General features: G+C 37.8%; 1 protein-coding gene across 2 annotated transcripts in view; it reads left to right on the forward strand.

Annotated features, from left to right (window-relative positions):
* The window catches only part of TLL1 (tolloid like 1), a 130,349-nt gene extending 116,001 nt beyond the window's left edge, over positions 1–14,348 (forward strand). The window contains exons 19-21 of one of the 2 annotated variants that reach the window (XM_039550797.1): positions 3,959–4,172; positions 9,101–9,351; positions 11,014–13,029. In XM_039550797.1, the coding sequence (XP_039406731.1) occupies positions 3,959–4,172; positions 9,101–9,351; positions 11,014–11,148 (600 nt within the window). In that variant the 3' untranslated portion in view covers positions 11,149–13,029. Of the gene's footprint in view, positions 1–3,958; positions 4,173–9,100; positions 9,352–11,013 lie in introns of both variants that reach the window. The other variant, XM_020584732.2, reaches the window with a different exon arrangement.
* Positions 14,349–14,878: the final 530 nt, after the last annotated feature.

Consider the following 14,878-nt stretch of genomic DNA (forward strand, 5'->3'; position numbering starts at 1 on the left):
TTTTTAAATGTCATAAATTGATTTTTCAACTGTTTTGGAGCAAATAAAGTTAAGGAGAGAGATGTCTCTGCTTCAGAGAGGTAGAAGCAATAGCCAATACTGGTGCAGGGTTGAAAGGGATATTGTATCTCATAACTACTGACCTTAGCCAAACCCTAACCCCTTGTGCTGGTTTTGGCTGGGGTAGAGTTAATTTTATTCACAGTGGCTGGTATGGGGCTGTGTTTTGGACTTGGGCTGAACAGTGTTGATAACACAGAGATGTTATTGTTATTGCTAAGCAGGGCTTACACAGAGCCAAGGCCTTTTCTGCTGGCAAGGAAGGTGGGGTTCATGGGAGATTGGGGGGAGACACGGACAGGACAGGTGGCCCAAACTGACCACAGGGATATTCCAGGCTATACGGCATCATGCTCAGGATATCAAATCGGGGGAAGAAAGAGGAAGGGGATGGTGTTTGTCTTCCCAAGTAAACCTTACACATGATGGAGCCCTTGTGATGGATGAACACCTGCCTGCCCATGGGAAGCAGTGAATTCTTTCCTTGTTTTTCTTTACTTTATGTGTGCGGCTTTTGCTCTCCCTATTAAACTGTCCATATCTCAGCCCACAAGTTTTCTATTGTTTACACTTCCAGTTCTCTCCCCAGTCCTACTGGTGGGGGAGTGAGCAAGCAGCTGTGTAGGGCTTGGCTGCTGCCTGGAATTAAACCACTCCTGTTACTGGTGCTGATGTGGGACTGTGTATGGATCCCTGTTCACCAAAACTAAAAGGGTTAAACTGTACTGGAGGGGGTGGGAGTGGTGGAGAATGAGCAGTGTGCATGTTCTGTCCATTCCAAGGGTGGAAAACAGGTTTCTAATTCAGGCAGCCTTTCTACTGCTGCTTCTGAGCAAGTATTCTTCATACTGACTGAATAAACCAAAGCCAGCCAGGCATGGACATGGGCACGTTACTGTAAAAGCGTTTCCAATACCTATACCCACAGCAGGCAAAATTCCAACATTCAGATTTCTTCAGTGAAATATTTTGTGGTTTACTTTACAAAGAAAAGGTTTTTTTAAATTGGTTTTTGCCAATGGAATCGGAAAACTAGACAGAATTTTACTAGATAGAATTTTCAAAAATGCCTCCATGATTTAGAGTTGGGAGATCTGCTCTTCTGTGCAAGCCAGTAGGGTCAATTCCTAAATTATATGTGTATAATATCTTCAAGCTGTGTACTACAGCAAGGTCCCATATCAATAATATTAATACCATAATTCCACAATGGATCAGTATTTTTCCTTGGACTTTCACGCTGTATTTAAGTCTATTTTTCATAGCTTACTTGTTCAAATTGAACAAAAAGAGAATCGGTTACTTCATGGTAACAAACCACATGAATTGTGAGGCTGTGCTTGTTTTTTTGAGAGGGGTATATGTATAGAAACTAATCTTTTGTTGTGATTGCTGTCACTCTGCCTATGAAAAAATGGGTATGCACTTCAGAACTTTTAAATGAAACATGTAGATAAAGATGGCTTTGAAAATGTACGTCGTAGAGAGACTGATTTTCATGAGCTAATCAGCCGGATGTTTATAAGAGACAGGCTTAAGTGTCCCATCCAGGCAGCTCTCCATAAGTGCCACCAACCTATCTACTCGGTTGAGTGGTGTAGATAGAAAGGGCTGGATGGTCAGAAGCTATATGTAACATTTCTGAACACCATTCCCTCTAAGGAGACAAATCACACGGGGTTAAAATAGTCATGGTGGGGTAGGAATTCAAAAGTATTTGTCCCAGGAAGACAGGGCGTGATTTAATTATACTACCAACTTTATTAAATCATTTGTGAACTGTGTTGGCATCAACTATTCATTTCTGTTTAGGGAAAGTTTGTGTCAGTTCTCCTCTTTCAAATTTGCAAGGAGCCAACTGGTTTTTAAAACACAGAGACTGTCTTTGGGTGTTTTAAAATATCAGGCATTTTGAGCTTTTAAAAGACTATGCATATTAAGATCTGATTTTTCTTTAAAAAGCAAGTTCCTTGGATTCTCTCTGGAATTGCTAGAATCATTTGCTAAAACCGCCCATTTTTTCTGGTCATGTTTGAAGGACACAATATAACATGTCTGTGCTCCTGAAGGCTTAGGAATCCCAGGGAGAAGTCAAATATTAAAAATAATAGGTGTGTCTTACAGTTCATAGTGAGATATGATTCCTTGAGAGTGTTGGTGTTGTTAGGGGTTTTTCATGCTCGTGAGATGTAAACAAAACAGATACAATTTTCCTATAAAAGAAAATGAATTTCTGCAGGCTGTTCTTGGGTCATGTCTATTGCTCCCATTGATTCCAAGTTGGCTTGACTTGGTACTGTGTTTAACTGCGTTTAACTAACTCAGGCTAACTGAGAATTAGTCTCTCAGCTTTCTGGAGTTTTCTTCATCCATCAGGTTTTATTTGGGTATAAATGACAACACATACTTGGCATCATAAAAGTAGGATGGCTGACCGCAGTTTAAGAGCAGCAGGAGTGACTGCTGTACAGCCGTTTTCACTGCCTCTGCAGTTTCAGTCCCTTAATGTAAACCCCACATTTTTACAGTGAAATGGACCTGCATGCACTGCACCATGCAGCTCTTCACAAAAAACAAGTGTTATTCTGAATATTGAAGTTCTCTGGGAAAAAAACCTTTGTGTTAGCTCTTTATATATCCTTTAGGTCAGCTGTTAATATAAATTTCCATCGCATTTCGCACTCTCAGGGTTCCACGAGTGATTTAGTTGGTCAGATTTGGTTTGGTGTACCAGAGAGAATGCTTAATTGTGATATTTGCTCGGCATTTGAGAGTTCAGTTTTATTCCTTTTAATTATTGTTTCTTAATCCTTTTCTGTTTGGTTTTTGGGTTTTTGTTTGAGGTTTTATTGGTTTTTTTAATAAACAGTCATCTACAGGACTACTCATGAAAGCATTTGTACTTGGTGTTTTTATGCTATTTCGTTGAACAAAATACATTTTGAATTTCACCTTAAATTGTAGGTTACTCTGAAAATTCACAAAGATGTATATTGCCTTCTCAGTGTTTACGTGAGGGGAAATTACCAGATATTAAGCTTCAGCATTGTTGTTGAAATTTAGCCCTGGTCAAAAAGCCTTGTTTGAAAACTCTGATGTCCCCTTGAAATAAGTTTGTTTATAACATTCTAGTCTTGGAAGACACTCTTCCATATATGAAATGCAGGTATAAGTTGTATGTGTGTTAACAGTTTCTGTCAGGTATGGCACACACTTTTTGGAAACGCCTGAAGTTTTTTCTAATCAACAATTAACACAATTTTTTAATGTTTGACAATGCTTTCACTAGCAAAAATCTGAACTTAGCATGAAGTGTGCAGCCTGAAACATCTTTAAGTTGTAATAACAAAAAAACAGATCTCTAGATAATAGATTAGAAAATAAAACTTTCATGCATAAACCTTCATGTGGAAAAGTCATTTTCAGAGGCTTCAGTCGCAGTGTGATGTAGGTTTTAAAAAAGGGAGGGGGTGGGGGGGGAGCCATTATGTTTTGCAGATGTTTCAATCAATCCTCAACTATGTGAGGAAACAATAATTTCTGACTTTTTGCTGTTTTGAATGCTCTGTGAAATTTGGAATAATCCTAAAAACAGTGCAGATTCAGCAGAAAGGCAGCAGTATTCTAGATTTATTATTGTCTGATAGATAGTAGTTGATTATAAAGATTCTAGTGCCTTTCTGCATGAAGGATGATGCACTCTCAAAGTTCACTGTCTTAACTTTTATTCCTCTTTCTCAGGATCAATATGTTATTCAAATCTATGGGCTTCTGGAGGCAGTAATGTTAAATCTGTCATTTTAACTGCATCCTTATATTCTAAAATGTGTTAACATATATATGTATGTACCATGTAAATACAGTCCCACAATGGGTCATTTTACTTTTTTTCCCCTAGACATTCAATGAATTTGAAATAGAACAACATCAAGAATGTGCTTATGACCACTTGGAAGTGTTTGATGGTGAAAGTGAAAAATCGCCAATCCTGGGGCGCTTATGTGGCAATAAAATACCAGATCCTCTTATTGCTACTGGAAACAAAATGTTTCTCCGCTTTATTTCCGATGCATCAGTTCAAAGAAAAGGCTTCCAAGCAACGCACTCTACAGGTCAGAAATCAGGACGTGATTTTTACTAATAACTCACCCATTGCTCTTTGGTGGTAGATATTCAGACTTTTTTGTAGGAAAGGGATGAGTTCACAGATAAGACAATGTAACAGCTGTATTTAATGAAACCTTAAGCACAGTAGGAAAGTCTGAGACTGCAGAAAGTATTCTCTAATATTTTAGATATTTCTCTCTCCCTGTCTCTCTCTCATGTGTAAGAAATTAAAAGAGATTGAAACAAAGTCAGATAAGAAATGAGATTCCTTAGGATTCATGACCTGAGATCACAAAAGATTCAGTATCTTTTCACTGTATATGTAATGATAACACTTAACTGGGACATGTGATGCACGTCCATTACTTTCCTGTTCTAAATTAAACAAAAATCTGGGTTTTGTGTAAACACACATTACTTTCCTGTAGTGCTTAAAAGGCAAGATAAGCCAAAGAAGAATAAGAAAAAAAAAAATTGAAGACTTTCTTAGGTCTGTTAAAATATAATGTCCTTCATATTTATCATTCAATTTTCTTGTTTGGCAGAAGTCACTGAAGTTGGAAACAATGGTTTGTAATTGATTAATAGAGTTTTTGGGACATTTTCAGCGTGGAGATTTTTTCCCCCGATATTGCTTGGCTTACAGTGGCCCCTAGTGCTGAACCTCTGAACATCCGGTGCCTGCTGTACGACAAGGGGATTTCGGGTTTTTTTGGCCTTTGTTTTAATCTTCAATCCTAATGTCTGTCTTTACAGAGTTCATTCTTATTTATACAGGCAATAAATAATGCAGAAAATATTTAATAAATATCTCTGCTAGGAGATAAGATTTAATGACAGGTAATAGCTATTAATAGAATAATCAAGATTATGGATCACTGTTAATGTAATTTGATATTACCCAAAGTATCCATCAAGTTGATGTGTAGTGCACAGCTAAGACATCCTCACATATATCAATGCTGGCATTTTCTCTTTTTCCTTCTGCTTTGTTATGAATAATTCAAAATCTTTAGTAATTTAATTCCCCTTTCAGAGAAAGAGAGTAGACAACAATATATGAACTCTTTGTGATCTGGCCTTGAAAATGAAAAGTTTAGCTTCCTGTAATTCAGTTTGTTTTTCTTGTGGAAAATCATCTTTTACAAGCCTCCAATGTTTTGCCTTCCCTACTGCAGTAACACTTGCCCTTAGATACAAAATTAGATAGAAGTAATAATTACCCACTTTCAATTACCTCAGGGTATATAGTTAAAGGTCAGAACTCTTGCTAGAACAGGTGTTGTAAAACTTCTATCTCATTTATTATCCTCACTTTCGGTTTGCAGAATTGGAACAATCAGTGTGTGAATGAAGTTCAGAGGTATACTCCCTAACTTCTAAAGATTGCAAGTTTTGTTATGACTTGCCAGATTTTCCCTCATATCTGCTGAGCTTTTTGTGCCTAAAATATAAAAACATTCTCGACATGCACAAGCATGTGCTTTCCTGAGAAACTGAGAGAAATAAAATCTACCCAGTTTTTAAGAATATTATAAAAAACTACAAAGTTTACCTCCTTAAGAGAGGACATTTATTCCTGTCAGCTGCTGTTGCACAGACTGCCCCCTGAGATGAGCTCTCATCACTGGCATGTACCTGGAGGTAGTGTTTGAATGAGGAACAACTCGGGTCTTGCAGTCTATTCCTTCAGTCTTGAGCCAAATACAGATGCACTGTGAGAGTTCTGTGAGAATTTTACCTCTGTGCTGTCAGTACACATGTGAATGAGCAGATACCTAACAAGCATATGGGCAGAGGATTGTATTCCCTTTGGTTATCTTTTCTAGAAAAAAAATTCTTGATGGTATGCAATGGAAGTAGACAGGGCTGTGTTCGACCCTGCATAGCTGTGCAGGCAGACAGGGAGTGCTGAGGAAGCTGCTCCCTTCACTTCTAACATGTTGGCAGAACTCACTCAGTAAAAAGTCTGGTGTAACACAACAGCAGTAAAAGAGTAGCTGGATTCTGCACCCAGAGCTGTCTCTGCTGCTGCATTCCTGGCCTCTTCATGATTTAATGGCCTCTTATTATTCCAGTAGATGCTGTCGATGACGTTGATTTCCCTTCTATGACACTTTTTGGCTTGAAGTGCTACCCAATTTCCAAATTTCCATTTAATATTTCAGAGAACAGAATAAAAATGTAGCAGCAGATACAGTGAAGTTGTAAAAAAAAATAAACTGGATAGAAAGGCTTCCTTGGGTGGAGCAAAACTTATAAAATGCTGTTTTGAAAGTGAAACACAGTTTTAGAAGGAGATTCTGTCATATTTTCCCTGTTCAGAAAAGGCATAACCCATCCAAGAGGAATTCATAAAAATGCTCCTGACAGAGCATTAAACATCATTGCTCAGGGAGTGATCTGTTTGCCCTAACTCAGGCATCTAGTTATCTTCTGGACAGCTTCATTTATGGTGCCTGGCCTCCCGCCACTGCTCTAGGAGGTTGCAGATCTACTGTAGGTCCTATTCCTATCTGTCAGTGGTGGGAGGATGTCTCAAACAAATTTGGATATCTCAAATGTCACTCAGTTTAGAGGCCTGTGTTGCTTCCAAAATAACTGTAATAATTCAGTATGGGAGTGCTAAATCAATTTATAATCTTGTTTCATTAGTTCAGATGGTGTGGGCTTAAGCTTTTCCCATCTGTCTGGCTTGTTAAACAGTCAAGAAACTGGTGCTCAATTTGCTCATATGTTTGTAAGAAGCCTGAAAGTCCCTAGAAAGGTCATGAAACATGAGAGGGCTTTTGTGCCGTAGCTGATCTAGAAAAAGTCTTTCATCTGAAGCTGCCAGATGACCATCATTTTACAAGTTGGACATATTTCCTTACAGTTAGAATCATCCATCTTGCCTGCTGCAGAGCAGCCATGCCTGCACGATGGAAACCACGATGGGTGGTGCGGCCGGGTTACCTCTAGTACCAAGGCTTTGCAAGCAGTGCTGCATGGCACTGTCCCACGTCTTATGCAGTGCCTCATTGTGCAGGCTGGATGTAGGCTTCTGAAACTACAACTTGATTCTTAAGAAACTGAAAATTTGGCTTGTAATTTCTATACTAAAATATGAGGCTATAATCTGCGAGAGAAGGGCAGGGGAACGGGAATTGCCATTTTCTGTGGTTGAATGGCTACAACTTTCCTTTAAGCTCCTGTCCTCTGTAGCAAGCAGAGGGAAAGAATGTAGACAGGTCATTAACCATTTTCTCCTTTGCAGCTGTTTGGTATCTGAGGCAGGGAGATGTTCCTAATATTGGCAAGAGTCCAGTCAAACAAAAAATAAACCTAAAACAATCCCCTCTTCTCTCAACAAAAGAAAAGGAAATAAATGAAATTCAGAATAGGGAGAAAAAACAGTATATTAGAATAGCAATGAGAAATAACTGCTTGAACTATCTTATTTACCAATGTTTTATCATATGCTCCTATTTGTTCTTTAAAAGCGAAAAAAGTTTGAAATTTCAGATTGAACAGATCACGCATAATGGATTACTTACATAGTTTGTATTTCCTGGTTTTATTCCTTCATTTCCCTATTAAGAAAAAACCCACCCTTTTTCAAAAGTAAAGATTTGGTCATTACCATTATTAACTCTTAGGTGAAATGTGACTCCTCACAATGTAATAGTGCAATTGGTCTTGTTTAGTGTGGGTGGAGTCTGTGACACTGAAGTCAAAGTGTCTCTTCACCAAAGCTTGGAAAGACTTGAATCTCGCTGTTTGTTTCAGGTTACTCTAAAATGATCAATCAGTATTATCTACATATTTTTAAATGCAGATTAAATTATCTGTTCATTTATTTATAAAAATTACATCTAAACTTGTGTGTCTCAGTATTTTGTTCAGGCTCATTTGCACTTGATGTTTTTATGGGTGCTTTAAGAGATGATTTGTTCTTGATGAGAAACCAAAGCTAAATTATTGTGTTTGCATTGAAATCTTTGTACCTGTAAAGTAAAAAAGCCTCCACCCACCTTTTAGAAACATGACAAACAATGCATTTTTCCCCTTAAGTACAATTTCCATCTATTCTTGCTTGGATTCTAACAAGACTTTTATTTATTTGTTGGACAGCTTATTCACCTATACAATAAAGCTAATTCATATTTCAATTCTGAACACTTTGAGCAGTTATAAACAAGCTCTAAAGCCCCACATCTATTTTGCAACTGTGTACAAATAGAGATTTATGCTAAAATAATGATTTTGAAAAAAGGCAGGGATCTCCAGCTAAAGGCTTGCCTCATGAGCAGGCTTTCAGCTACAAGACTTTCTCTGGTGGCAGCAGCTTTCTCCCAATCACACTCTTTTGCAGAGAAGGGCCTGTTCATGGACTACACAGCAAACAAGGTAGCAAGCTTGGCAGTGGTATTTAGTATTGAGCTGGATCTCCAGGTGCCACGTTATGGTTAAAGACGACACTACTGTGAAACAAAAGAGTTTTGCACTCAGCCACTGACTGTGTGTGTGCTGGACCTGATCCTCCCCTATCACTTGCAAATGGCGTCATTAACTCATGTGGAAATGTCACCACTGAAATGTGGGTACCCTTACAGCAACTGTCTTGCTGGCCACAGGAACCTTTTCAAGTGCCTGCCCAAAGACTGTCATACTGCTTAAGCCACATTCCTTACAGCTTTGGTGTTCCCTGTCTTTGTCTTCCACTTGAAAATTATGAACTATGTTCAAGTCTCTCTAGTTATAAACAGAATTTATATAACAAATACTCAGAATGATGGATTTATGTTCCTACAGGGTAGTACTTCTCTTTCAGCTTTTTTGACTACCCTCCTTGGGTAAATGTGCTCAGCCTGAATAAGACTGGGCATCTATGAAAAGAAAACACAAATTTGCACTGAATAAGCTTCACCATCTTTTTTTCCCCTCCATTTAGAGTGTGGTGGTCGGTTGAAAGCTGAACTCAAGCCCAAGGACCTGTACTCGCATGCTCAGTTTGGTGATAACAACTACCCGGTTCAGGCGGACTGCGACTGGCTCCTGGTGGCCGAGCGCGGCTCTCGCGTCGAGTTAATGTTCCAGACTTTCGAGGTTGAGGAGGAGGCAGACTGTGGCTATGATTACGTGGAGCTTTTTGATGGTCATGATAAGACAGCTGTGAGACTCGGTCGATTTTGTGGATCTGGGGTAAGTAAATAGGTATAAAACTTTTTTTTTGGTTTCTGCAAAAAGAATAAGAAAGGCAGGGCAGAGGAAGGTAAGGATCATGAGGTTTCATTACTACACCTTGTAGTGAAGATACTAGATTATCTACTTCAGATTTTAATGTATAAATTTGCAGGCTTGTAGTACAATAACTCCCTTGAAATACTTTAATCAATAAATATTCTTACCTATTTTTTGACCAAAGTATTGTAATGTTATGTTAATCTTTAAGTAGCTGGTAGTGGTGTGTTTATCAGCACACAAAAAAGTTAGCAGCTTTTTCCCTTATGTAGAGGGAAGTGCAGCAGTGTTGAAAATTATTACATTAAAATTCTTTGAGTTGGAAAGAAGCCACATTTTACAGTAAGAGGGGCAGCTGGGAGGTATTTATAGTGTGCTCATTGACTTCTTAAGTCTGATTTTAGGAAAAAATGGGTCCTAACCTGAGTGATTAATATGGGCCTTAAGAAAACCATGAAATCCTATATGCATTCTGACACATTTTAACTGTGAGACATGGAGGAAATTGGCCAGATGACACACTGAAAATGCTGTATCCTATTTCTCATTTTAGACTTGCGCTGGTCTGCTGGCTGCCTGCCTTGTGAAAACCAGTGCAATGATCCCACAAGTCCTCATCAATTCTTTATATGTGCGCCAGGGCAAGCACACTTTCATACATATACTCTTTGCCTAGATAAAAGGCTTCAAAGACTCTACATGAGATGACAGAAGCTCTTAAGTAATTATGTGTCACTTTTTTGAGCCACTGTGCTGGATCAAACATCTTAGTCATTCAGACAAGTCACCTGTAAACTGCCTTAAATCCTTTTAGTGAATTTTTGAACACTAATTAATGATGCACAAAAGGTGCTTCCATTTGAACTGTTGGGAATCTATTGAAAGGGAAATGCTACAACTGAGCCTAAAATCTACTAATTTACACAAAACAGTATTTTTCTTTGCAAGTTACTGTTTTATTTTACAAATAGAAGTGCAGCGAACAAGAAAATGGGCTGAATTATTTTCTTCTTTTTGGGGCTCGGGGTGGAATGATTGAGTACTGGCAGTGGCGGTTTGGTTCTGGTAAGATGTAAATGAATGGCTTCAGATGCCACATAGGAAAGATACAATTAAATAGAAAAGCTATTGAAAATAAAAACCAAAATGATCCAAGCTGGAGTGGGAAAAAGACACTGTTAGTATATATTAACAACTTCTCAACTTTAGAAAGAGGATTTGGTAGTTCAGCTGATATTTCTGATTGATGTGCTTCCGTAATAAAACAGGACATTGTGAGGGCTATGAAGAATGAGATGGAAAATAGGTATTGACCTCTGTTTATCTAAATTTAGAATATTGTACGTGGTCCTGCCCAGTCACTGTCTTACTCCAGCTGAACTAGAGAGAAACTAGGAGTTTAGGTTATTTCCTCAGTCTGCCTCAAAAATTCTTCGCCTGTAATTGAGAGCTGAATGAGATAGAACCATTCTGTCTGATGATGTCAGATGACATCATATGAGACACAGTGGAAGTACATGATGAGGCATAGCAGAAAAAGAAAAATATTTGTAAGGAAAAAAAATAGTGAAGGAATACACAGAGTAGACAAATAATTTTTTTCTCTTTATTGATTTATTTTAGCCACCAGAAGAAATTTATTCAGCAGGGGAATCTCTTTTACTTCACTTTCACACTGATGATACAATCAACAAGAAAGGATTTCATATACGATACAGAAGTATAAAATATCCAGATAGCATGCGCACCAAAAAATAACACAAGAACCTCTATGCCAGAAAAGGAGAGTGAGAAAGAATGCACAGTGAAAAGGAAGGAAGGCGTGTCATTTTTTTTTTTTTAAACTGAAGTTATTAGCACAAATGTTTATTATAAGTTCAGTGGAAATGCTGACTTATAAGACTAGAGACTGAAATAAAATAAAAGAAGAAAATCACCTACCCTAGTGGAATAGTCAAGATGATGATGTGCAGGCTCCATACTTGACTGTCTCTGCAGAGCTTGTGAAAGGACTTTGCATGCAGGGAGAATATAAAAGCTTTTGTTCATGGTCCAGTATTTGCTAGAGCTGCGTGTGGATTCAATCAGTTTCATTCAGGGGAAGTGACCCCGTAGACCATTCTTCCTACTGACAATTGTATGGTGTCTAGGAGGAAAAGAAGCTCTTTTAGGTCACACACTCAAAATACTGTCCTTCTACCCAGTTGCTTTGACTTTGAATCCTGCATACGTCGTGTACAAGGACTTGAAAGAAGATATGGGATGGGAAGTCCTTCCTGCATTGTTCTGTATTTTTTACAAATTCATCTGTCATATCAGGTTATCAGTGTTTTGAAACTGGAAAATCTTACTTCTGAAACATAACTGATCTATAGAGTATTTTGTTTTACTAATGACTGAGAAGTCTGAACTGTTACATCAGTCATCACTAGTTGACTGAATTTGAATGGTGTAAGCATCTGAAAATGTTTGGTTTACTGGTTAAGTAAGCTATCTCTGATGATGTGCTCTTATTTTGCACTGAATATAGAAAGAGACTGAGATGAAAACCTGTCCTGAATCAAAATCAGTATCCATGAGAGAGAGAAATGGTCAAGGATCATCTGAAAATCCTCCTACTGAATTTGTTTTCAGCAGTACATTTGAAACCACTGCTAAGCTTTATTTCTTTGGACCTTTTTGTGAATGAGCTGTTTGCCTGATTTAGTTACTCAGAAATTAAGCTGCAGTAGTGTCCAAAAGAGAAGTTTCCCAAAGAGGTTTTTGTTAGGGTTTTTTTTGTAAGAGTAAGAATATCCATGATGGTGAAAAAAGCAAAACAAAACAACAGACCCACGATTTTTATGATATCAAGTGTGAATTCCTATGGTGCTATTCCATGAACATTAAAAAAACCAAACAAACCGAGAAGTTTTAGACTTTTGAGCCAACAGTTTGCAGATCATGAATGTCTCACTATACCTGGCTGCATCTGGAGAAGGAAGGCTTCATTGCTCCGATGGAAAGTGGGTTGCAATGGCAGCGCTATTCCTGTGGAACAACTACTATTATTGCCTTAGAATCCTCACACACAATCAGACAGATCTTCCTGTAGATACACTTCTAATTTGATAAATAATTTGACAATTCAAGCATCTTAGCATACACTAACAAAAGGATCTTCAAGCAAAAGCCCGATCTGCAGAGAGAGATCTTCTGCTGTAAATACAGTGACCTGCTTTTGATGTAGAGTTATGTTACATTTAGAACTGAGATACTCTATGTGCTTTAGGCCGTACATGGCTTTAGTCATAATGTATATGCATTATGTAAGTATTGTATGAATGAGTGCTCCAGGAGAGTGAGAGGTATTGTGTGGGTGAATATGGAATTGTTTCTTTATGTGCCAAGTTCTATCAGGACCCTGTTTGACTGTAGCAACTTTTCTTTAAAGGCTTCATAGACAGATAACAAGGACTTCTAGTTTGCAAGAATCAAGTTTAAATGAAGTATTATGTTTCACTTACAAGAAATATTATTTTGATATCCTTTGATGTAAGTTGCTACTCAGATTAGCTTAGTTTTTGTTTCCTTCTATGGACATACATTGGCACTAATAAATCTGACCTTTTTTATAAAAATAAAAACCGAATGTCTGTATAGGTGTCTTTGGTTGTTTTAGCAGCCCTGTTACTGCTCATATATATTTTTCTTTTTAGACTGATGCGTGTGAATTTCAAAAACTTAATAATTTCTGTATTTTTATAATGCTGCTACACTGTCTTTTTGGCTCATTTTTCAGGTTGTTTGATCAAGAAATGAACTACAAACATTTTCTCCAAGATATTTTACTACAGAATTCAGCCAGAGATATTGCTGAAGTTAAAAAAATGTGTATTCGTAATGTTGTTACATAATTTATCAGCTGGGTGGAATTCCAATGCTTGAATTTCTGAAAGGAAAAGCAAGCAGCAGGAGTGTCTCCCTGGCAAGGTTAATCAAAAGGAGCTGGGAAATTCTGAGGCTGAGATCAAATGCAAGTTTCCGTGCTATCTTATTTTCCACTTTTCTGTTCCGGTCTCCCCTTAGTATTATCTCTCTCTGTTTGCTAAAGCCTTCCTTTTCTCTAAATTAGGCTTTCTTATTCCTCTCAAGATTACTCTAATAATCACAGGGTTGAGCCAAGTTCATTTTTTTTTGGAAAGGTTTTTCTTGTTGTTCTTGATTCATACAGGCCCCTGTATAAATCCTGCTGTTCTATGTTGAATAGCGCAGCTGGAATGGATGGAGAGGAGGTTGGACTGGGGGCAACACATTATGGTGTATTTCCAAAACTCTGTGGAAGGTGCTTCTTTATGGTCATATCAAAAAATTGCTTTTGAGCACAGCATTTCTGGGATTGTTTCATATGGAATATGTAGAAGTCAGAAGAGAGTAGTTGCCATAACTTTGAATACAAAGTTTGATTTTATTTCTCTGATTGCTTATTCCATTGTAGATCTCATATGCTTCAGAGTGGTGAAAATGCAGAAGGTGTTCTTAATGATTATCTTGATGATAAATGGACCATATGGGTTGTATCTTCTCATTGGCCATGATCCTAGTCAGTGCCTTGTGGTGCTATCAGATGCTATTAAAACCATAGCTATTTACAAGTCCTAGGAGGTTTTCCCTGATGTAATGAAAAATGAACTCCTCCCTTAGGGAAAGCATGCCTCATAAATAGCCTAACAATCAGAAAATAATGAAAAAAGAATTAATTTTGATATTTGAAATTGTGAAAAGGAGTGTGGGTTATCCACATGTGCAGTTCCAGCTTTGAGATCTAGTTACAGTGCATTTACTGGCAACATTCCCATCAGGATGAAGATGATACTCGCTTGTTCTGCTTCCTATTTGACAAACTTTTTTGACTGTGGCAAAGTTAATGGATTTAAATTACTTTTCCTGGAGCATATAGTAAAGTTTTCTCAACTACATCAAGAGCTTCTGATTTGATGAGTTTTATTCTTTAATGTTGTTAAATTCAGCGTAAAGTGTTATTTTGATGGAATAGGCTGGTTCTGCATGGCTGACAGCTCTTGGAGAATTTAAGTCTGTGGCAGACCAAATCCTGTGATCCTTGATATCCTGTTATCATGCTCAGATAATCAGATAAGAGGGAAGGTATGTTTGTGAGAGGCTATTCTTGTGCCCTTAAAAAAAAAAACCTCAAACAAACAAAAGAGAAAAAAAAGTAAAAAAAGAATAAAAGTCGTCAGTGAAAGCAGTTAAAATGGTTGCCTTACGTACAAGCTGTGGAGGTCAAGCTGAAGTGAATAAAGCAAGGCAGGTGCACACACAGCAAATGTTCTGTTCTTTGCTGGCCTTTTATTATAGTCGACAACATATTTGAGTAACATTGCCTTTCTGTGAGACAGTGAGTTGACCTAAGCATGGGTGAGAGCCAAATCAGATCCTTAACACAATATTGCAGAGTTACTTTTTCATTTAAAGCAGATTGCTTTTG

This window comes from Corvus cornix, chromosome 4, assembly GCF_000738735.6.
Source record: "Corvus cornix cornix isolate S_Up_H32 chromosome 4, ASM73873v5, whole genome shotgun sequence".
Taxonomy (NCBI): Eukaryota; Metazoa; Chordata; class Aves; order Passeriformes; family Corvidae; genus Corvus; species Corvus cornix.